A 22,943-nucleotide genomic window follows, 5' to 3' on the forward strand; every position below is an offset into this window, starting at 1 on the left:
GGCGAAAGATACGTGTATGACTGGTCCGACGAACACGCAGCCAACGCAGCTTCCATTGAGCTGTCAGCTTTGGGATGGACGTCCGTTGCGGCCCATCTTCAGTCGACTCGCAGTACAGTTAAAGGGGCCCATTCGCGGGCATCGGAAAGTCCAAAGGTAAACACTACAATTACCTCCAAATTCAAAGATGCGTAAAAGAAAGCGATCCACTTGCCTTATGCAACTAAAAAAAAAGAAAATATCGTCGCCGCACCAATAGCACACATCGGTTCGACAGGTTTACAATGTAAACGGGTGGGAAAGAAATGCGCGGAGGCCCTTTGTTGTTTCGACTAGCGGGGGCCCCCTTGGTGGCCGCCGTCTAAAGATAGACCCGTCGCGGGGGTCGGGGGGGTCTCTGCTGGCGAAGCAGGAAGGGCTTTCCCCGCCGTCCCCCGAGCCCGACGGGAGGGGGGTCGCGAACGGTTCTGGGAACCGCCGCCTGGAGAGGAGACGGCCCGCGGGCGCGCCGAGCCTCTAGAGAGCCTAGATTCGAGAGAGGCTTCAACATATACATCGTGGTCAGGCGGATTATGGGCCGCGTTCGGGGCCCAAGGCCCGAGGAGGAGGCGAACGCGACGGTCGTCTGCAAGCGAGGCAAACGAACGTCTCCCCGCAACGCGAAAACGGGCGCATGCGCACTGCGTGAGCGCTGTTTGAGTTATTCCCTCTCCGATATCTAGGCGCTCCGAGAAGCGCTCCACTGGCGCCCCCCGTGCCCGCCCGCCGCCCAGCCCGCCGCCGGCGAGGAGGGAGGGGTGCGCGAGGTTCGGCGGCGTCAGCAGTCGGTGCCTACGGTGGGACAGATAGCATGGCGCTCGGCGGGAAGACCGCGACTCTGCTGGCCCTGCTCGCGGCCGTCGCCTCGCTGGGCGTGGCGCAGTACGAGAGCCGAGGGAGCTGTTACGACCAGCACCGGCGGCCGCAGCGCTGCATCCCGGAGTTTGTGAACGCGGCGTTCAACGTGCGCGTGGAGGCGACCAACACGTGCGGCCTGCGGGGGCCGACCAAGTTCTGCCCGCAGACCGACGTGCCGGGCACGAGCAAGACGTGCGAGCTGTGCGACGCCGCCCGCCCCCACCTGGCCCACCCGCCGGACTACCTGACGGACTTCAACAACAACGACAACACCACCTGGTGGCAGAGCGAGACCATGCTCGACGGCATCCAGTACCCGAACCAGGTCAACCTCACGCTGGACCTCGGTGAGCGCCTTAACTTCCCTCGCGGGGCTTCCCTACGGAACTGTCACGCTGTTCTTCCGTCATTAAAAAGAACGGCTGGCCGTTCGCTGCAGGCACCATGACGGAACTATCCGAGGACGCGCCTCAAACATCTTGGTAGCATGTGCACTTAACAGATATGTTTGCTATGTCGGCAGACAGTCTTTGCATAGCAAATGGGACGCCCATAAAAGGAAGAAGCACGCCTCAGACGCTGTCCCTGGCACTACTTTTGTGGGATGTGACAGTTAAAGGGAGGACGCTTAGAGCGATTGCCGATGGAGGGGTTCTACAAAAAGTGTCCCTGATCGCGTCCCTAATTTCTCGTTGATGAGAGCTTTCATCTCCGCGCAAACGAGCTTCAAGCTTAAACGTGTCACGGATAACTATAGGATACGAGGGGAATTAGGGCGAACGAGATTTTTATTATGATTACTTTTCAAATTAGTTTGGTTGAACAGAATTTCAAGGCGCGAACGAGCTGGTGATGATTGAACATGATCAACTAAAAGCCTGAGACTACGAAGAAGGAGAGGAAGAACAGGAGTCTGTTCTTGTCCTCCTTCCTCGTCGTCTTTCTCTTTATAGTGTCAGGGTTTTAGTTCATCATGTTTAGCTGATCTGAAAAGTAATTGTTTCGTGGAAAAGTGGCGTCGTAAGTCGAAGCAATATAGCTGCAGTACCACTCCACATCTCGACTTCCAGTATTTATCCCGTCTTGTATGCCGTTCAAAACAACCTTTCTGCCATGTGAAAAGACGGTGAGAGTGCAGGCGAGCTGGTGGTAGCTAATCATGTCGTATTACACCTGAGACTGCGGTGGAAGAAATCGGAAGAACTTTCAGTAGAAGGAACAGACACAGAGAACGTCTCAAACTCAGCTCAAGTGAGTTGAGACGCTGAGTTTGAGACGTTCTCTGTGTCTGTTCCTTCTACTGAAAATTCTTCCAATTTCTTCCACCGCAGTCTCAGGTGTAATACGACATGATTTTCTGCCATTCTCGTGTTAAGTGTAATATCGCAATGGCAGTACATTATTTCCTCGTTTCAAAGAACGGATACAGGTTGTGTGAAACTAATCCGACCATAAGATTATCAATCGAATCAGTGTCGTCGAGACCTCCGGAGTCCAGTGTCGTCTTCTTTGCAAAACGATGGAGACAATTACTCAATTTCTAAGTGAGAGATAAAAAAAAGGAAATAAACTGTTCCTCTCGACCTGCACCACCTGACGGTATAACAGGTTTGATCCAATATAATATAAAAAATGAGGGCCGTAATTGACCAAACGTTTCTTTAGTCCTTAAAGCCAATTAAAAAGAAAAACAGGGAGACAGCTGAACATTGGCATTGGAACGAACTTGGAGAATCTTGCGAGCAATTATGAGTATTTGTGTTTCGTTTTTTTTCTTTTGGTATTAAGTTATTAATTGTTGTTCCGCTTGGTCCTGCCTCTTGTCTTCTGTGTTCTTGACGACGAGGAAGTTGTCTTCTTTAAAATTTTCGTACTGGAATATATAAGAAAATGGATTGGAAAGAATGTTAAAATTTTATTCTCTTTTAATGATTTTATTTTAAAATTAGTTATGTATTTCTACGTATCTTGGCGTTCTCATGTATGTTTTCATTTTATTTCTTATTTGTCTGTCGCCTTAATTATTTTTTGAGGGGGGGGGGGAGGAGGGAGCAGAGAGCATTGTAATTTTTCGTTGTTATGATGGAGAACGGAATGATGGAAACGGAATGATGGAAACGGAATGATGGAAACGATGGAGACAGATGGAAAGGAACGTACTGTTCTCGTTCCACTTCGAAAGGGTCTTTTGTGGGCACCTGTAGGTTGTTTTCACATGACGTCAATCCGCCATTTTGTTGTTAGATTGTTTTTTCAAACAAATTTACTACATTGAAGGACTACATCGTGACCGGTTGAGATGATGTCAGCAATGCTCTACGGATTTGAGGGGGCATGTAAATCCTTGTAATGCTCGAGTTTGGCACACGCCAGGCAGCTCACAACAACAAAATGGTGGCCGAAATTACGTCAGTGAAAACACCCTATACTCGTATCAGTGTATATGTAATAAAAAGAAAAAGAAGATGCCTCTTCTTGCACATCACCATAAAGTGATTCGTTTGTCCGTTCTTACGTCACCTCTTTTACCATTCACCTTCCAAAACAGATACTGTCCAACTGCCACCATGTATTCCTCGCGCATGGACAACTCATGCACACTCAATCTCACTATTCCTAGAGGTAACGTCTTCAAAATCTCTCCACTGCAGTTATTTATGTATTATTTATTAATACTACCACTTTCATTTAGAACTTTAGAAGGGTGGTTAAGAATTTATGAAACTCGTACGTTGGTTGGTGGTGCAATGTATGAGAACAATCTATAAGCAGCGGCGTACCTAATGCTGTGGTATACGCCACTGCTTATTTGTTCTAAATTGTTCTAGAGAATCGGGGCCTGAAGCTGTATGTTCATTGACAGGAAATGCGTGCCCAACCGACAGATGTCAGAAAACTAAGTCAGCCCTAAGAAGGCATACAGCTGTCGGGGAATTGTGGGGAAAACACTGCGAGAGTGGAACTAACTCAATACATGTTGCTTCATATTGCATGCTTTTATGGCCTCCTAAATGCACGGAAGAGGGTAATCAAACTTTGTGGTGAATTGGTAATTATGTCACTATTATATTCACGCACAAAGTACGCCTACAAATGAGAGCGAAAAAAGCTTATTTTCGTAGATTTGCAGGTCTATTTGCACAATAACGGGCCGTATTGTCATCATTATTGAGGAAGTGAAGTTTCTGGTTTTCCGTCAAGGGCTTTTGGTAAGAGAATTGGCGGAAACCGCGAAAAGAATATGGGAAATTTGAAAATTCGTTATGGTGAACCCCATCGTCGAACATGGATTAAAAAAAAAAAAAAGATCGCATATCTTACTCTTACGGTTAAGACTGGGAGGCACACAATATGCAACTTAATTGTTTCGATCTGCGCTGGGTATTTATTTACGAGCTTTTCAGGGCTCTGAAGTCACGCTAAATTCCGCTAGATTTAGAGGAAAGCGTTCCCACGCAAAATGTATACAGTAAATTGAGTTGATCTGTTATTGTGCAATTTAGGTTTTCCCGCTAAATTTAGCGGGAAAATTACGTGTTACACTAATGAGTCCCTAGCCTCCAACACAATCTGCGTAATAAAATTATTGCGAACATAAAACTATGACGTCAATCAGCTTTTTCTTGAAGCCAAAGGAACTTGAACGTAGGAAGCGACAGTGCTTGGATCATCCGTCATGTTCGATTCCTCTGCCCCAGCGGCCAGAGATTCTTTTTCCTCGAAAGGACGTCACCCTCTGCACTCGTAATCAGTCTCGAGAAGTCGGACAAGTGATTTTCTCCCTCGTATTAACCTTGTCAATCTCAGCTACCTCCGTCGGCAGGTATCTGCTTCTCACCCTTCGAATGAAGTAGCTGATCGGTGATCATTGACCCCTGGGTGAAGGTGTGGTCAAAGTCACGTCAAGCGCGACACACAACACGTTCGGACAAGTTCGCACGCAATCAGTGAGAAAGTAACCCATACGAGATCGACTGGAGAACACTCTGCAGTTATCTAATCGCTGTTCATTGAAACATTCAGAGGGCGTGTGATAAAGTGCGCTCCCTCCTAGGTGGACACCTGCTATCTCAGGCATTTAAAGATAGTCAAGGTGTGTCTATTACAAAACTGCCGCGAACCTTTTTTTTTTTTTTTTTTTTGTTCTTGTATTTGAGGTTTGAGCATCGAAACATGAAGTCTGAAAATTTTGGAACTATGTGGTTATCAAACTGAGAACGTCGGTCATTTTTAGAACCTCCGGACCTCAATTACGTTGAGGAGTTCAAAAATTGTTGGACATTTTAAACTGTTTTACTAAACATTCCATTAATTTTGAGTTCACAAGTTAAACTAGCTTCGATCTACATCCAGGATTTCATATACGATTTCAAGAGGAACCAAATTCTGCTTGTCTTCCTTCCAAAACCCTAACTACGTGATTTCCCATTCCAACCCGATATCGTTTCATGACTCCTTTAATATTTGCTACAGTTGTTTGATATCTACGAAACAAAGCAGTAAGACAGCCGTGGCATCTTACCCGACTGATTGGAACTGCTCTTGCGACTAGGCCAGTCGTACATTTTGCGGTACCGCGCTACGAGCTTTCACACCGTGGCCATGCGGCCATGCGGCTGACCACAAGTGCTGCCATCATGCTCGAGTCGGTAGTTTCGGATTCACCGTAGACCCCCGAAACAAAACTTTGAGAGGAGATATCTTGTATAAAACTACACGAGGCATCGGTAAATAAATGGTACCGCGTAATTCGGGGACGCTTATTTGCCTAAAAACAGTCGTAACCCTAAGATTGTTCTTCATTGTCCCCGATTGGCCTGAAAAATTGCTAATCACACCAACGAACATTGCTGAAATAGTATCCCAAATGTTAGATTAGAATATATGTATATATATTGTTGAGTTTACAGTTTTTGTTCTCACAGGAGGGTGCACACTTTGAACTTTGGGCCCAACTGATTGCAAGCATGCTTCATGGTGCCAAACTAACGTTTGGGAAGCTGGATCCAGGAACAGATTCTTGGCATAATCTACTTTTTAGACTACTTGCTCGACTGGCAAGCCTACCTTCCACTGACGTAACGGCACCGCAAAGTGCGGGTGTATCTGATTGTGGGCTTTTGCAGCATTTTAATGTGCCGATTTCACAATAACTACTATGAACTTCGCGATACTAAATAGCATACCGAAAAGGATAAATGCCAGGGATTCAGAAAATATAGTTCGTTCGGGTAGCTCAAGAAATCGCCCGAGGAGATAGACGGGCAAAAAATAAAATAGGAATTGTGTTTGGAGAGTTGTCCGATCTCTCCCTGGATATTTTTCTGCATCCCAAAAAGGTCTCAACTTTAACTTACCCGTATATTTCTTTTTTTTTTTTCTTTTTATTTTCATTATTTGCGTTTTTATTATGCCAGCCTTGTGCCAATAACAGAAACAGTATATTGTGCGCACCGCCACCTCGCTATCTTGCGCTTCAAGTCATACAAAATTACACTGATTAGTGGTTTTCGATGCGCTCATCAAGTTTCTCCTTTTACCTATATGTATATCTTTACAACCTAACATAAATGTCACTAAGAAAAACCATAAAGAGAGATCAATTCGGGTGGACCAAGTCCCCACTAAATTTCCCCTCAGCCGTGACTAATACGGAACCAATCGCTTTCTCCTGTGCAATGCATTGTTTTGGGGAAAAACGTTTTGCCGATGTTCAGTGAAACACCGAATAATTGATTCAGCGACAAGCGTAGGGTCAAGAACGGTGTCAACGACTCTCATCGTAAACCATATTTAACCAAATTTGCCACTGCGTGCTTGGGGACGTTAGATAGACGTATTTTTACACCTTACTCACTCACTTGTTTCACATAATCCCAAGAACACGCAAAAAAACAATGCCAGTATAAATGTGTGAATTATCGCTAATAATACCAAAAAAGACGTCTTAACATTTATGAAGCGTACACGAATATACGGCCAGTAATATCTTTGATCAGTGGCGTACTAACTTGTTTTTGAGTGGGGGGCAAACCAGACACCCCCCCCCCCCATCCCCCCCCCCCCCCCCCAAGGGCCGGGGGGCGGTGCCCTTGGTATCCCTCGGGCGCCGCCGGCCAGTGTTTGGCCTGCCCAGTGGCGACTGTTTCGGGGGGAGGGGGGGGGGGGGGGGGCAAAGTACCTGCCTTTCCCCCCACTCTAAAAACGGGGAGGGGGCAAAGCCCACCTTGCCCCCCTTCCGCGATTGGTACGCCCATCTCTTTGATATGGTGCCATAACCTCAATTGAATGTTGTAGCCAGAAAAACATGAATGGGTTCTTTGCCAGGAAACTTCCATGCATAGAAATGATAGTAACATCTCCACATAGTAGTGCTATTACCTTTATCAAACTATGATGATACCCTATAAGCAATTTCCTCCCACTGGTCTATGTAACAGTGGAACGCTAAAATTAGACTGTTGAAATCGGACAAATAAAAATTTGCTTACCAAGCAGCGTCAACATTTGTGAACCCCCCGATGCCATACTTATGATAATGGCGGAAGAAAAAAAAGATGTGACAAGTTCGGCAAGGTACAAGAATTGGAAAAAAGCGTAAATATAAAAATATTGCGTTAAAATTTTTTTTAAGACAATGCTGGCCTGACGTTTCTACAGGCAGTGTATGGGTCAACGCCCTGCTAGCGACAAATTTCTGACTCTGAAAGTGGCCTTCTATAAATGATAAAATCAAACTTGAAATAAAATTTAGAAAAGTTGTAAGTTTTAGGCATGTTTTTTTTTTTCCTACTTTAGACCCACGTCCTCTCTTCATTTTGGAAAACATCCTAGTCAGAAATTTTATTTTAGAACGATATTTTACACATTTTTACTGTAACACTCAATAATTATGGTACTAAGTATGTCGTACCAACTCGCCCTAGCTTCAGCTTTAGCAATTATGGGCAAGAAAAAAATCTTCGCATTAAATCTAGAAATTGCGGTAGCATAAAGAAGGAACACAAGCAGAACAAATACCATTACACAATTTATTTCTGGCTCATATAATTTTCGTGAGTTTGGGTATGCTTATTAAACAAATCATTCGATATAATTTTTTTCTCTCCGCTGGAGTACTCCGCGGAAATTGCGACATAAATGGCTCGTACTATTAGATGAATCATTTATCCGTGACCAGTGCCACTCGGCCTTCTCCTCACATATCTACGTCCGCTGTCAGAGGTCATACAGAGAGCAACGGTTTCGTCATTGACGTCGTCTTGTAAGGAATAGAAGGCGGCTGGCCAGGCGTGCGTGATGTGCGGCAGGGTCCGCTGTCTGGGGCCATCCTCTTCTTCGGTGCGGCGGTCGCCCGCGCAGTGCAACCTGAGTCGTATCGGATGGCAAAGCAAGCGGCAGCCCCTAGGCGGTCCGATTATCAGCGCCGCCGACTGTCGCCCTCTCGCTATCGGCCCTCGAGCGCGGAGGGGTCTTTCTAATCTCCGTGGGGGCAATGGGCTAAGGGGCTTCCTTCTATCTGTGGGAGAATGTAAGCCGAGCCGGGGGCTCAAGGTCACTGCCGACCGTCCTCAATACGCGCCGGGAACCCGGAGAGGAGGGCTGCCGCGTTTATGGTGTCGCCGCTTCAGCTAAGGACCCCGTCACTGGCATTCTTTGACTCGTCTGGCGGCGGAGATTTGTACTATGTTCCACCTTACTACGATGGAGCCCAGAGCACGCTACCCTACGAGCAGTGTTGGCGGTACCCTTTTCGGTGGGGTAGTAACGTCCTCGTTACTTTCAAAGCTGTAAACCATAACGTACCTACGTTACTGATTTCGAGGAACGTTACTCGTTAAATTTTCTTCCCATGTAACAAAAAAAAAAAAAAAAAAAAAACTTCAATTGTGTTTGTGTTTTAGGCACATGAATTCTTTCATTTATCCCACATACTTTCAAATTTTTTTTAATTATTTTCCCCACGCAAACACTCCCGCTTTCTCGAAACATGGCGCTTTTGAATGCATACGTCGAAACAGTAAAACGTTTTTAATTCGCAAATAAATATAATGCCAAACTAACGTGCGTTACTTTTCACCGGTAACGCGTTCCTTTTATTTGCGAGGAACGAGAAACGTCTTTCGTCACTTTTTCTTTCTTTCGGTAACGGCTACAATACTGCCTACGTGCCATCGAAGCCAATTCCATGACGGGCGAGCGTCTCGTGGCCTCAACGACAGGGGCAGCGACCCACTGGGCCTACTTAGTCACGTGGTCGGATTCGCAGCGCTGAATTGGACGGGATGGCTTGTAGCTTCCGTTGCGGTCCATCGGAAGACGAAGCGAAGTATAGTTTGTAGTATTTGAAGCTGTACTTGGTGGCAACTGTATGTGCCTGCTACGAGGGTAACCTGGTAAGGGGAAATTGCGGTCACTGCCCCGAGCCAATCGAAGCGATCGAGTGAATTACCTAACAGCTTTTTCGCGGAAGGAATGCACTCCGACGTCGCATATTGTATTCCGTCGAGGCTCTGATTGGCTCGTCTGGGCAGCAGCTTTCGCCGCTTCTCAAGGTACCCGGAAACCAGTGTCGTACACACACTCCTCAAAAAGGGAGACGAGAGCAGGTCCCGCGTTCCTTCTCATATTGCGAACAAGTTCCCGTCGCAAGTTCCCTCGGCGAGGAGGGAATCGGGTTCCCTTAGGAGTCTGAAAGCTGGAAAGCATAATTTCAATTTCATTCGGACATTTTTAATTATATAATTTATCTAAATGAAACAAAGCTTTCCCGTGAAAATCTTGGCATCAGACGACATACGCGGATTTTAATATCGTAGTTGAAGGACTCCTGTAAGGAAAGAAGATATTATACACCGGGGCAAAGTTCCACTTGTTTATATGATCGCTAGTCCAAATGTCAAATGTTTTATTTTACCAGTCTTTGTGGCTGGTGATTCAGACGAAGCAAACATACAAGGGAGGAAGCAGCGGTCTTGGGTTTCATAAGTGCATTGAGAGAATGATTCACGTGCACCGATATAACTGAATATTTTACACGAGGAACTTCGTCAAAAAGAGTGATACAAGGATGTTGAACAAACGTCGCCTAGTTAACATGTTCAGAATAAGAAAGATGATCATGACAAAATACCACGAACCCGGACTCCGAAACTGGCAGTGACGATCCGTCCACCGCGAGATGGGGAAGGCAGAAATTGGCTGGTGACCGTCGGGCACGACCCGAACGGGCACTCATTAAAATTCTTCCAAGTTCGTGTTTGCCGAATCAATGAAAACCCAACTGAAAAGCATAAAGAATGTCTTCTGGTTGGTGCAGAATTTAAAAAAAGGGAACTCGTTATATTTTTTTTTTTTGGCCCTTTGGTCATATTGGGGGCTATGACAGCCACTAGAAAATATGCTGAATGGGCTGATTAGTTAGTTATTTAAATGAATAGAAAATTTAAAATAACTTCTTTTTTTTCTATAGGGGGGGGGGGGGGGAATCATAATATGTTTATATAACTGAAGCGCGGCGTTAATACGATTTAGCGCAGTGAAAGCTTGACTGCAAATTTCGTTGTGGGTGTTGCAGGGTGAAGAAGGTCAGATTTGTACACGGCATCGAAATGAAACTAAGCGAGCAAAAATCTCCAGTGATGTCGATCCCTTAGTTCTTCGCTGGCCTCCGCAACAATGGCAAAACACTGATGATTAGATTATCATCGCGTTTCGTCGCTGCCAGCTTTGCGCCTGCTTCACGAGTAGTAACTTTAGTGCGCCCCCGTGTTTCCCACGAGCTTCAAGTCGTTCTAAAAAGAGTTGATATAATGGTTTTCGATGACGCTCTCCAAGTTTCTAATTGAAACCATATGTGTATTTTCACTAATTAAAAATTAATTAACGAATTTTAATTAATTAGCCGACTTATCGCAAACATGATCCACCCACATAACGTCCCCTTGGCCGTGTAATAATATTTGAAGTTGTGTGGATATTTAGACATCGTGTAGCCATTTCAAAGATGCGACGAGTCACTCGCTGTAGATGAGAAATTTAGCCAGCGCAGTAGAACAGCTATAGTCTGGGGTCTTTAGCATGCACCACTCAGTAGTGGTACACGATCGCACGCCGGTACGATGCTCCTCCAAACCGAAACGGACAGGGGCGGGATTGAACCCAGAATCTCTGGGTTCTGCAGCGCGAGCTTTCACTCCACGTGCTCCGAGATGGTGCGCGCTGACCCACTCGGGCACCGATCCCTCCCTGGCCGTATAACTCACTGCACAAAAAGAATAAGTGTAACTTTCAAGGCCTTTTTTAAACAAATCTGGAAAGCTTAAAAAAAAGGAAAACTTGCGTATAAATATTCTAAACCGACTAAAACAAAAACAAAGAAAGAACATCTAGTGTACAGTATTTGCCTGGAGTCAGGACACACTGCGAGCCTGTTGCGTAATCACTATCGCTCGCTGAACGAAAAGTTGTCACTGCAAGTTCCAGTCAGCACTTTCTCTCAAAGGATCGAGTACTAGGGTACATTTGGCTCCGCAATCGTGAGCAAATCAGTCTAAACAGCTAGAAAAAAAAAAAAAAAAAAAAAAGATCTATTCCTCTCGTCGTCTTCTCGCCGCTGACCTACCCTGCTCGGGTGTCACAGAATGGCTCTTGTTTCATTTTCTTAGAAAAATCCAAAACCCACCCAAGGCGTGCGTGCGCAAACTCTGTCCCCTTGCCGTCGGATCTGCGTCGAGTCTGACTTTCACGCACTTCGCATTTTCTAGAGCTTCTTGTCGCGAGCACTGTTCAGTGGTAAGATAATTTGTATAAATAAGTCAATGAACGAAGTGCAATGAAACTTTGCACGAAGGTGTCTTCAGGTGGTGCATGTACCATGCTCGAATTTCGTGAGCGTAGTTTTTCTTTAAAAAAATGTAAGAAAACAAGAACGTGTTATTTCTGTGCACAGGCAAGAAAACAGAAATAAACCGTTTCTGCATGCGCTACTCCAAGATCGTTCCACACACGCTCGCGTCCTCTCGATTTGCTTTCGGGTGTTCATGTCGAAGACATTTTTTGTAGAGTAACTAGTTTTTTTTCCGTGGGGTGCCATCTATCTGTAGCAGTGTCAAGACTCAACTAAACTGTTTGCTTCCGTTTTTCTCTTTGTGCATTCCACGTCTTGTTTCCTTGTTCTTTTTTTTTTTTGGGGGGGGGGGGGGGGGTGGGGGGGGTGGGGGGGGGGGGGGGTAACCGCATTACCTAAAGACAGCTTTCTGAAAAAGTGTGATTCTACTCTTCTGAATGACTAGTATATCTCCGGCTCTCTTTACGACTGCACAGCACTCGAGGACACACTGTGGTCTCTTATTGAGCTCGGTAGACCCCGCATCCCTGTGCTGGCCGCTGCCTCGAGCGCCTGAAAGTTCGGTCGATCGAAGAACACCCTCTGTGGCTCGCGTCCTCTCCTGCCGAATGACTAGAAAACACACACACACACACACACACACACGCGTACGCACGCACTCACGCACACGCACACGCACAGGCACGTGCACGTGCACACGTACACGCACAAACATGCACGCACGCACGCACCCACACGCGCACGCAAACACACGCAACCCCCTAACAAACATTCTCCCCTAAAGCGACGGCGGACCGCCTTTGCTATTCACTCGCATGATCTCTACCTGGGAAAACAATGGCAGCAGCTCGACGAGACGTGACAATTTTATGGTCTATTATTCTTCCCGGCCATTGCTAGTCGAAGAAATGTGCATCCAGACGAAAGAAGTCAGCTGGTAAAATAAGACGCTGCGGAGACTACAAACAGAGGAGGAAAAGCAAATATACGAGGCAACCCTTGCCGCTGCCAGCTATCACCATAGGTTCATCCGATGCTGATATAACTAAACAAACAACCAACCAACTGAGGACGCTCTTCGGCTCTGGCACAAAATAATGCAACAAAAAATGAAAGACGTTTACGATGCCCAAATTCCCTGTAATGCCGAATTAGAACGCAGCGCTTAAGGAGGAGGAGGAGGGGAGGGTACGGAGAGGAGGGTATGCCTCTCCTCCTCCCTCTCGTCTATCCTCCTCCTCTCATTCTCTTCCCCTCCTCCCCCTCGTGACGTCAATCGTGACCCTCGTGACGTCACTCCTGAAAGCCTCATGAAAGTCACGTGAAAGTCGTGACCTTCACGTGGCATTCACTGAAGGCCGTGACCTTCACGTGGCCTTCACTGAAAGCCGTGACTTCGTGACGTCACTCGTGACCCTAGTGGCCCTCGTGACGTCACGTGTGACGTCATTATGGTAAACGTCCTATAATGCAATGCGTGGTTACGCCGACGGCGACGGCGATGCCGCTGAAGCCGAAAACGGGCACCCAAGAGCTGCGCTCTGAAAACATTCGACATTCATAATGCTACAAGGCCCCGCCGACACTAATGCACAAATAGGTTAGCCATTCTTAATACAAATTCTTACCAAGGACAAAGCAACGATGTTTCATGAGAACCCTAGAACCTTGACGCTAGGACACTCCGCTCCCTACCGGAGAGTGAACTAGCGAGTTACTTTTCTAGTTCCACCTTGTTCCGTCGACGCAAGATGAAACAGCGGTGTTCGTCTGTTTTTCGTAATACGAACGCGTTCTATGACGCGTCCGCCGACGATTTTATTTAAATTTTTTTTTTTAAATGGCGCTTTTATGCTTCTTGGGAACATAGCATGCTGCCCAACCTTTTGTAGACAATTGTGACGCGTATTTTTGTACTTACGAAAGAATTAAAGAAACCGAAACTGAACAATCTCTACTCTCGTTTCTGGTTTTCCGAAAACGGAGGTGACGTAGGGAGTGACGTCAAGTGTGAATAGTCTGTATCGGGAGTATTTAGGAGATCGAGACTCTGGTTACCTCGCGGTGGCATGGTCGTTTCGTCGAACCTTTCAACATGGACGGCAATGCCGCTCTCGCGAGCGAGTTCGAGCTTCCGTTCAGTGACCCAACACAAACAGAACGGAAGTACCTGTGTGGCGGCCTCCGCCATCACCCGACGGAGACCGCCCAGCCGGTAACGAGCGGCCCGCATGCCGAAGTGCCATAGTTGCTCGTTGGCCGTTTCGCGTCCAGCGTAGCAAAGAAAAAAACAGTTATGCTGCTTTATTTACGGTTTAGTAATTATTTTTCATACTTTTCATGGTTATTCAAGTGGAAATTGGAACAGTATTTTTAAAAATTGCGAACCAAAACATGACGAAGGGCGCGTCTCTCGTTTCGACCAATCGCTGATGCGTCTCTTGTGACGTCGCGCTTCTTGGCCCCGCAACGGTCACGTGAGCCCCGCTTCTCCTGGCTTCTCCCGCAACTCTCGGGGCGTCGCCCCAGTCGATCCCGGTACGATTATTAATGTGACTGTTTAATTGATTTGCGCGGCCCACAAGCGCCGGTTCCGGCTGAAATTTAGGCAACGTGGCCTGAGACGTGTCTGGAACCCAGTTTAATCGCCGAAAAGATGTCCGAAATTGCTCTCATTGTCCCTTTAAAGGGAGCGCAGACGAACGACATCCGTAAAGAGCCCCCACAATTCCCTTTTCGGTCCCGAAAATGCCAGCGGGAACCATCAACCATACGCCTCAATCCACGCCCTTGAATTGTAAATTCGATCGCGCAATTTCTTCTAGCATGCAATTTTGCAAAGTGGCACGATGACGTGGATCTAGGCATGCACCATTGAGCTTAGATGTAAAGCATGAATCATCCGTCAGAAAGAGTTTTCCATCGCTGAATTGTTGGGAGGACTCTAGGGAGGCAGGGGGAGCGGACAACCCCCTAGGGCTTTCCCTAGACCCCCCCTAGGGGGAGTTGAGACCCCCCTAGTTTTCTTGGACACCCCCCCCCTTAAATCTAAAAAAAGAAAAAAGAAAATAAAATTGTTTTTTTCAGATTAAGTAGAAAACAGCACCTCTCAGGTGTATATATAGAGAAAGGGAAACATACATTACGGGTATGAGCAGTTGGTTAATAGACGTCTGTAATTTAACTAGTGGACTAAAAAAGAAACAGTTTTATATTTTATCTAGCCTCGCCTCGCATCGCCTCCCCCCCCCCCCCCCCCCGAGCCATTGGGACACCGCCCCTTCATTAGAATCCTGGGGAAACCCCTGCTACTCCCGAAACTCTGCCACCGTACACGGAGCAATGGGTCACTCAGCCAACACCACGTAGGATAATCCAAAGCCTTTAATAAGCTGCTCTATACCTACAAGGAACCTGAGTACTTTAGAGTAACGCGAACTCCGCAAAAGATCTACCTAATTGAGCCAGTTTCATTACATCACCATTGCATCCCTGGAAGATCGTGGGATCTGCAGTCTTTCGGCAAGCGCGACAACCCCGCTGAGGGTCTGCGCGAGCAAAGCACCAGGCGGCACGAGTGGTCTCTTGCACCGGCGCCTACGAGATTGGCGCCTGCCCCCTGTAAACTACAGTTAAGGCGGCGTCACGCTTGCGTGGAACGCTTAGTGATCTGGGTCTCTTGGGCCCGAGCCTCACACTGAGCGTGCTTCGGCGCGTTGATTGGACGCGAGGATGAGCCGAACGCTGACACTGCGCTCGTGTCCAATCTGTGTTCGATATCACTGCGGTGACTTCAAACCTGTTTGTGTAATCAAGGTGATGGTCACTCAGCCCACCTAGTCTTTCGCACCGTTTCCACTGTAACACATAGGCGATCCTTTCTGACCAACCTGGGCAAGGCTAGAGGGTACAAAACGTGGAATGATTCTATCAATAAAACTTTGGTCGGGGCTAGTTGGTATATATCGATTGAAAGATTAAAAAGCGCTTGTCCATGTCGTAGGTGTTCTTTTTTCTCCTGTTTCAGTTCGCGCCTTTTAACCTTTTAATTATTATTCTATCAACCATTCCATGCCCCTTACAAAAAATGAATTGACTTTCAATTGAAAGTTTAAAGGATTCACTCAATAGACTGCATTCAGTCTCAACTGAAACTTAATTGACTTTTTCTATTGAGTCGCTGTTGATCCGTCCCAGGGTATTGGCCACTGAGTCTTAATTGAATTTTTAGCAATTGCATTTCAATGGAATATTGGCGATACTGTTTTAATAAAACTTTTGCTATTGTGTTTTAATAAAAATATTGCAATTGACTTTCAATTGAATTTTTGCAATGTGCTTCAATAGAATTCATTGCAACTGCATTTAAAAAAGAATTGCTCTGGTTGAGAATTTTTTTTTGTATAATTCTTTGAAGCATGCAACATGAAGGAAACAAAGCACACAGAGGAAACGGACACAAACATCGTAACTAAAAACTCGCAATCCACTAACCGTATTCCCCTTGACTACCCCACCGCCTTATATACCCTACATAATAATAATAATAATAATAGTCTTTATTTTTATGTGTCCACAAACAGCACAGGACCTTTTGCGTGGTACACAGCAAATGCTGACAAGATAAAAAGTATAAACACAGAGAAAACATAGGTATCCCAAAAAGAACTATCAAAACAAACATAGAACGCATAGCGACATCTGACAAGCAAGATAAGGTAGAAGAAAAAGAGGCACTGAAAATACAAATAAAGCAACCCCGAAAAAAAAAAAAAACGCTCAAAATGCGAAACACTGGGATCATGCAAACAATATATTCTCTAGATTACGCCGAAAAGTTGACTCGTCACTGAATATTTCCAGGAGCGAACAATGCAACTTATTAAAATCATGCTGCATTCGTATTAGGGGAGACGTGTGAAAAAACGGGGATGAATAGAAAACGTTGCGATTACGGCTTGAACGTGGTGGGGCGTGGAAACATACAGCGCTTAACAAGACAGGACAATCTACAAGCCCATTGACAAGTTTGTGTAAAAACAAGATATCCCGACAACGCCGTCTGTCAAACAGAGTACATAAACCAAGTATCTTGAGCAGCCGATCGTGATTAAAATAAAACTTACGTCCAAAAAAACGATCGAAAACAATGTGAATAAAACGCTTCTGTACACGCTCGATAGAGCAAGATGCTGTATCATTTATACAATTCCACACTATAGATGCAAACTCAAGTTTTGAACGAATTAGGCAACAAAATAAACGAACAATACATGCACAGGAAGATTTTCTTGTGAAACGTGAAATTGCTCCCAATGGTCTAAGTGATGCGTTGCATGTGACCGACACGTGATGACTAAAATTCAACGCCTTATCTATAAAGACTCCAAGATCGTGAGCAACACACACTCGCTTGATGACGACGCCATCTAAGATATAGCTGAACGCAAGGGGCTTTCGCTTTCTACAGAGACGTATAGCCTGTGTTTTATGTTCCTTAAGCAGATCATTATTAAAGCACCACCTAGCTATGTTATCCACATCGCTCTGAAGAAGTGTGCATTCAGAATGTGAACTAACATGACGAAACAACTTTATATCGTCGGCGAATAAAAGTACTTTAGAATTTTTTACCGAAGATACAATGTCATTCACAAAGATTAAAAACAAAAGTGGACCCAAGTTGCCCCCCTGAGGCACCCGGGACGACGAAATAAAGGTTTTGGACATAAATCCCGATACACGAACACAGTTTGTACGATCGCTAAGGTAGCTCCTAAACCAATTACAATACGTTGAACATAGGCCGAAGTCATCCAGTTAACGCAGGAGCCGATCATAATTGACCCTGTCGAACGCCTTCGACATGTCAAAGTAGATGACGTCTACTTGTTGATGGCCATGAACAAATGGCACAGCATAATCTAAGAATGTACACATATTTGTTTCCACCGACTTTCCCTTCAAGAATCCGTGTTGCTCACGACAAATTTTTTGACGGAAGTATTTGTAAAAACGATTATGCTGCGTCATCTCAAGAACTTTAGAGAAACTAGATAATAAAGAGACAGGGCGATAGTTGCTCACAATTGTGTTATCGCCTGATTTAAATATCGGAACTATGACTGAGTGCTTCCATATAGACGGGAATCTGCCCGATTGTAGCGACAGGTTAAAGATATGAAGCAGCACCGCAGTTAAAAGATGAGCACATCCCTTTAAAATAAAGCTCGGTATTCCGTCTGCGCCGGCAGATAACTTCGACTTCATGTCCCTTATCCATGTACTTATCTCAAGCTCGTCCACTGGAACAAACGAAAAAAAATCAGAGGTATTTGGGCATTTCACAGCTGATTTCGTGTTAGTTCCAGAAGAGAAGCACGGCATAAAATGCTGAGCAAACATGTCTGCCACTTCATCTGGGTTCGATGTATAGCCGGAACTACCCCGTAAGAGAGAAACACTACTACTACGCTTTTTTTTTTTTTTTTTTTGAGTGGGTACGAATTTCCAAAAGTCTTTTGGACTTGAATTCAGAGAAGACTCAAACTTAGAAACGTAAAATTTCTCATCTCTCTTAAACAACCGCTTTGCAACAGAGCGACACTCGCTGTACTTCAAGTACCATTTCTCTAATCCCGTTTTTTTAAAAGTCCGGTGATAGTGCAATTTTCTGCGTAAGCAGTATTTTAGTTCCCATGAAAACCATGAAGGGCATTTGTATGACCGTGAAGCGCGCTTCGGTATAAAGGTATCCATGGCACTCGACACAATTTTTGTAAATGCCTCTGTTGCTGAGTCAACGCACGTGCCTTTCAAGATAGGATCCCAGTTGTAACTTTGAAAATAATAGTACATGTTAAGATAATCTCCTTCGCTGTATAAAAAGCAAGTCTGGCTATCAAAAACATGTTGACTGGGCGGAAAAAAAATGAAACAACAAAAGGAGGATGGAAATGATCGACACGTGTTTTAGGATCGTCAACTGAACTGATACTATCAATTGGCGAAGACACTAGTGCAAGGTCAAGTATGTTGCCCGCTGAGTTCTGTAGCTTATTGCACTGTTCAAACCCATTTATACACATAAAATTCATTAGGCTTGACGCCTTCGATTTGCGATCGTTCCCATCCGTTGTGACATCTGTCACCCCGTCTATCCCCGGAATATTAAAGTCTCCATAAATGTGAACGCGAAACTTTGACACATCTAAAGTTTGCTCTAGAGCTCTCAGCTCTGCCACAAAATTATCAGAGCTAAACTGGGGTGGAAAATAATAGTTTCCGATTAAAAAGTTGACGCCATCACTCGATGCAAGCTCTACCCAAACGCATTCCGAGTAAGACTCTAGATCTTGCCCTCTCCATGCTCGCATAGAAGTATTCACGGCAGTAAGTACACCGCCGCTATATTTTTGCCCCGTGCTTGCGTAATTTCGATCTCGGCGAAAAACGTAATAACATGGGGGGAAATAATCGGTGCTAGAAATACCTTGCTCGAGTCACGTCTCCGTAAGGCATAACACGGTAAAGGAACTTCCTACAATTCCAGACATAAGCTCAGAAGACTTGGTTCTGATACCACGTACGTTTTGGTATTCATTTGGCCGGTGACCACCTCAGCATCTACTAAGGTTCCTAGTTTGCTATTTCCTCCTTGGAAGTCTCATAAATGATAAACAGTGTTTCGATGTCATTGGACTCTATCCCTTAATAGAAAAACATTGATACAAGCAATAATCGTTCGGTGCACACGGGTGCTGTAATCCACAAACGACCAAACTCAATTGCATTCCTAATGAGTAAATTCAACAGAATCGATATTGACTTCCTTATGACCAAACTCAATTGCATTCCTAATGAGTAAATTCAATAGGATCGATATTGAGTTTATGACCAAACTCAATTGCATTCCTAATGAGTAAATTCAAAAGAATACATATTGCATTTCTAATGAGCAAAACCAATTTCATTCTTAATGAGCGATTTCAATAGAATATATATTCAGATTTTAATGACCAAACTCAATTGCATTCATAATGAGTAAATTCGATAGAATCGATATTGAGTTTCTTATTACCAGACTCAAATGCATTCCTAATGAGTAAATTCAATAGGATCGATATTGAGTTTCTTATGACCAAACTCAATTGCATTCCTAATCAGTAATTTTATAGAATCGATATTGAGTTTCTCTTGACGAAACTCAATTGCCTTCCTAATTAGTAAATTCAATTAAATCGATATTGAGTTGTTAATGACCAAACTCAATTGCATTCCTAATGAGTAAATTCAATAGAATCGATATTGACTTTCTTATGATAACTCTATGGCATCCCTAATGAGTAAAATCATTAGAATATATTGAGTTTCTAATGATCAAACTCAATAGCATTCCTAGTGAGTAAAGTCAATAGAATCGATATTGAGTTTCTTATGATCAGTCTCAATAGACCCTTTCCGAAATTCAGTCTGGCAACTTTGATCACTATCATCATCTGTGGAACGGCATCTGTGCCATACCAATGGCGGCCTTCTAGTGACTGATAAAGGAAGACGTTGAAGATGCCCCTAAGCGGATGGTGTGAGGCCTGTACATTCGGGGGTCAGTACGACGCGACGTAGGAATGGAACACAAGAGCTACGTAAGCGTTTATTTCTAATAATTCAGATTCAGTCAATCTGTGGGCAGCACACAATCGGCTTTAAAGCTCTTTGGCGTATAGAATTTTCTTGAAGCATCTGAGTGGGTTGGAGCTTTTTTCTGAATGAGGGTTCTTGGTCACCATCGAATTGAAAGTGATCGAGGAAGAACTCTCACTGAGCAATTCCTCGCGTGCCGTTGACTTGCAAAAGTGACGGTGCCGATACAAGTTCATTTCCGCCATTGATATGGCAAAACCTTAACTGCAGTACGAACCACCAGATGGAACTGAATTTCGGAAAGGGTCTATTGCATTCCTAATGAGTAAATTCAATAGAATCAAAATTGAGTTTCTAATGATCAAACTCATTAGACATTGAGTTTATATTGAGCTTCAATTGACTCTATAGGAACACAGTGGAAAGTCAATTAAAACTCATTGATCTTTTTTGTAAGGGGTGGTTCCAGTCCGCTTGATTTCGTTTCTATATTATCTAATATATTGCTGCATCATCGCAGGGATGGTTGAAAGGCTCGTCGATATTCGTGTAGGTTATGAAGAGGGCGCTAAAAACTGGCACGAGCCAAAAACCCATAGCAGCGTCCCAAACCTACTACTATATTTTTAGAGTTTTTTTTTCTTCGTAGCATTAAAGAAAATAAATCATTATATTTAATGCGCCTCCCTCCCTCAGCCCTAAGCTGTCAGTGCGGAAGAAACAGTAATGTTCGCTGAACAAATCACTCGCCTCCCTTTCATCATGATACCGCTCTCTACATGTGGGTATGACTGTTCCCACGAGCGCCTAGATTCCTCCGCGCTGTAAGTGCGGAGCGTGGTAAGTGTGGGCGAACAGAATTATAGTAACTTCAGTTTCCTTGTTTGTAGTTAATTTTTATCTTCTTATTTTAAGAACATTTAACGATTGGAACCATCTCCCTACCTACATCGTGTCCGTCCTGTTTCAAACAAGAGTCAGCATCGAGGTAGATTGGAACATTAATTGACAGATTTATTAGGTCACTTTATCTTTTTTGGTCTTGTGCCACCAGAGCAGCGTGCCACTGCCGATACACCTTTCTTCCGTTGAAATAGGGAAACATTTATCGTAACAAAGAAGAAACAACGAAATTACACACAAGCACAGGTATATATATGAGTCATTAAAAGTGTCTAAAGTCTTCATCATAACAAAGTCGCGTCGGTGCTTTTACCATTCTTCGCGGCCTACGAAGTGTCAATGCTGGAGGTTCATTTGGTCGTGTCGACACTCCAGCTGAGGTTGCATTTATTTGCTTGTCCTCCGTTGCTCGAGGTCCATTCGGTTGTGTCGACACTCCTGGTAAGGTTGAATGTATTGTTTCGTCCTCCGTAGCCAGATCTGGCACTTACAGTTGTTTCCTAAAGCTCGTGACTTTGCTGAAATTCTTCAGGAGTCTTCCTGCTGCCTATTACGGCATATCTTTTTGCCATGTTCTGTGAGGATCCTGTAAGACCATGGTGCTACGCTTTCCTGAACCTCTGCAGGGTCGCTCCTTTTGTTCCCGGTTCGTACTCGCACCACGTCTTCTCGCTGCAAATTTTGGAGGTCACGGTGGAGATTCGTGTTCTGGACATGCTTGCGTACCTCTGAGGAGGCGGGCATACTCAAGTCTGTAATTCGGCTCCTCAGCCCCCGTCTCATTAGGAGCTCCGAAGGACATCTCCCATCTTCGAAAGCGGCTGTCCAAGTCCGATCCAAAAGTCCTCGATTGCGTTCTTGGTTTTTTTCAACAACCTGTCGATAACCTTCACGCACTTTTACGCCAAGCCATTCGACCTCGGGAACCAGGGGCTGGAAATGACATGTCTAAAGTCACATATTCTGGCAAAAGTGCTGAACTCATGGGACGTGAATTGCGGAAACATACTTCAAGCGGAATACCATGCCTAGCAAACGACATCTTTTCAATAACACCTCTACTCGAAGTAGTTGGAAGCAACTCAACCTCTGGATAATTCGAGGACGCATCGCACGCGGCGACATAACTTTTACCGGCGTATTCACAGAGATCTACGCCCACCCCAGTTGGGTTCAGGGTTGCCGATGTGTAATCCTATTCAACAGAAATTCATACGGCTGTTTGTATGCAAATAGGTGGCACGTTTCGCACTTCCCAATCATCGTTTCAATGTTAGCGTTCGTGCCAGGCCAGTACATTAAGAGTCTAGCTCGTGCCTCGCACTTATTTTGCCTTAATTGCCCTTCGTGAAGGCGTTGTAGCATCTCTTAACAGGGCAGTGCAGCGATTTTAAGATTGAAAGAATGTACCGATTGTATTTTTTATATTGCTTATCGTTCCACAAGTAAACGAAATAATACGTCCTTCCCCATAAATACAGCGAGTTTGCTGCGTAGTCGTAAAGGAAAAAAAAAAAACGAATTATTTGCCGATCTGCAGCCGCGTGCGGCGGCTACAGGAACTGCTGTGTGGCGTCCTCCGGAGGACGTCATTATAATGATAAGGATCTATAACTGGGCGAGTTGGTGAGAGTTCATGTTGAAAAACAGC

General features: G+C 44.9%; 1 protein-coding gene across 1 annotated transcript in view; it reads left to right on the forward strand.

Annotated features, from left to right (window-relative positions):
• The first annotated feature begins 623 nt into the window (after window positions 1–623).
• The window catches only part of LOC8034493 (laminin subunit gamma-1), a 159,803-nt gene continuing 137,483 nt past the window's right edge, over window positions 624–22,943 (forward strand). The window contains exon 1 of the mRNA XM_040215046.3: window positions 624–1,244. Within this exon, the coding sequence (XP_040070980.1) occupies window positions 851–1,244 (394 nt within the window). The 5' untranslated portion in view covers window positions 624–850. The remainder of the gene's footprint in view (window positions 1,245–22,943) is intronic.

This window comes from Ixodes scapularis, unplaced genomic scaffold (assembly GCF_016920785.2).
Source record: "Ixodes scapularis isolate PalLabHiFi unplaced genomic scaffold, ASM1692078v2 PGA_scaffold3__209_contigs__length_174095766, whole genome shotgun sequence".
Taxonomy (NCBI): Eukaryota; Metazoa; Arthropoda; class Arachnida; order Ixodida; family Ixodidae; genus Ixodes; species Ixodes scapularis.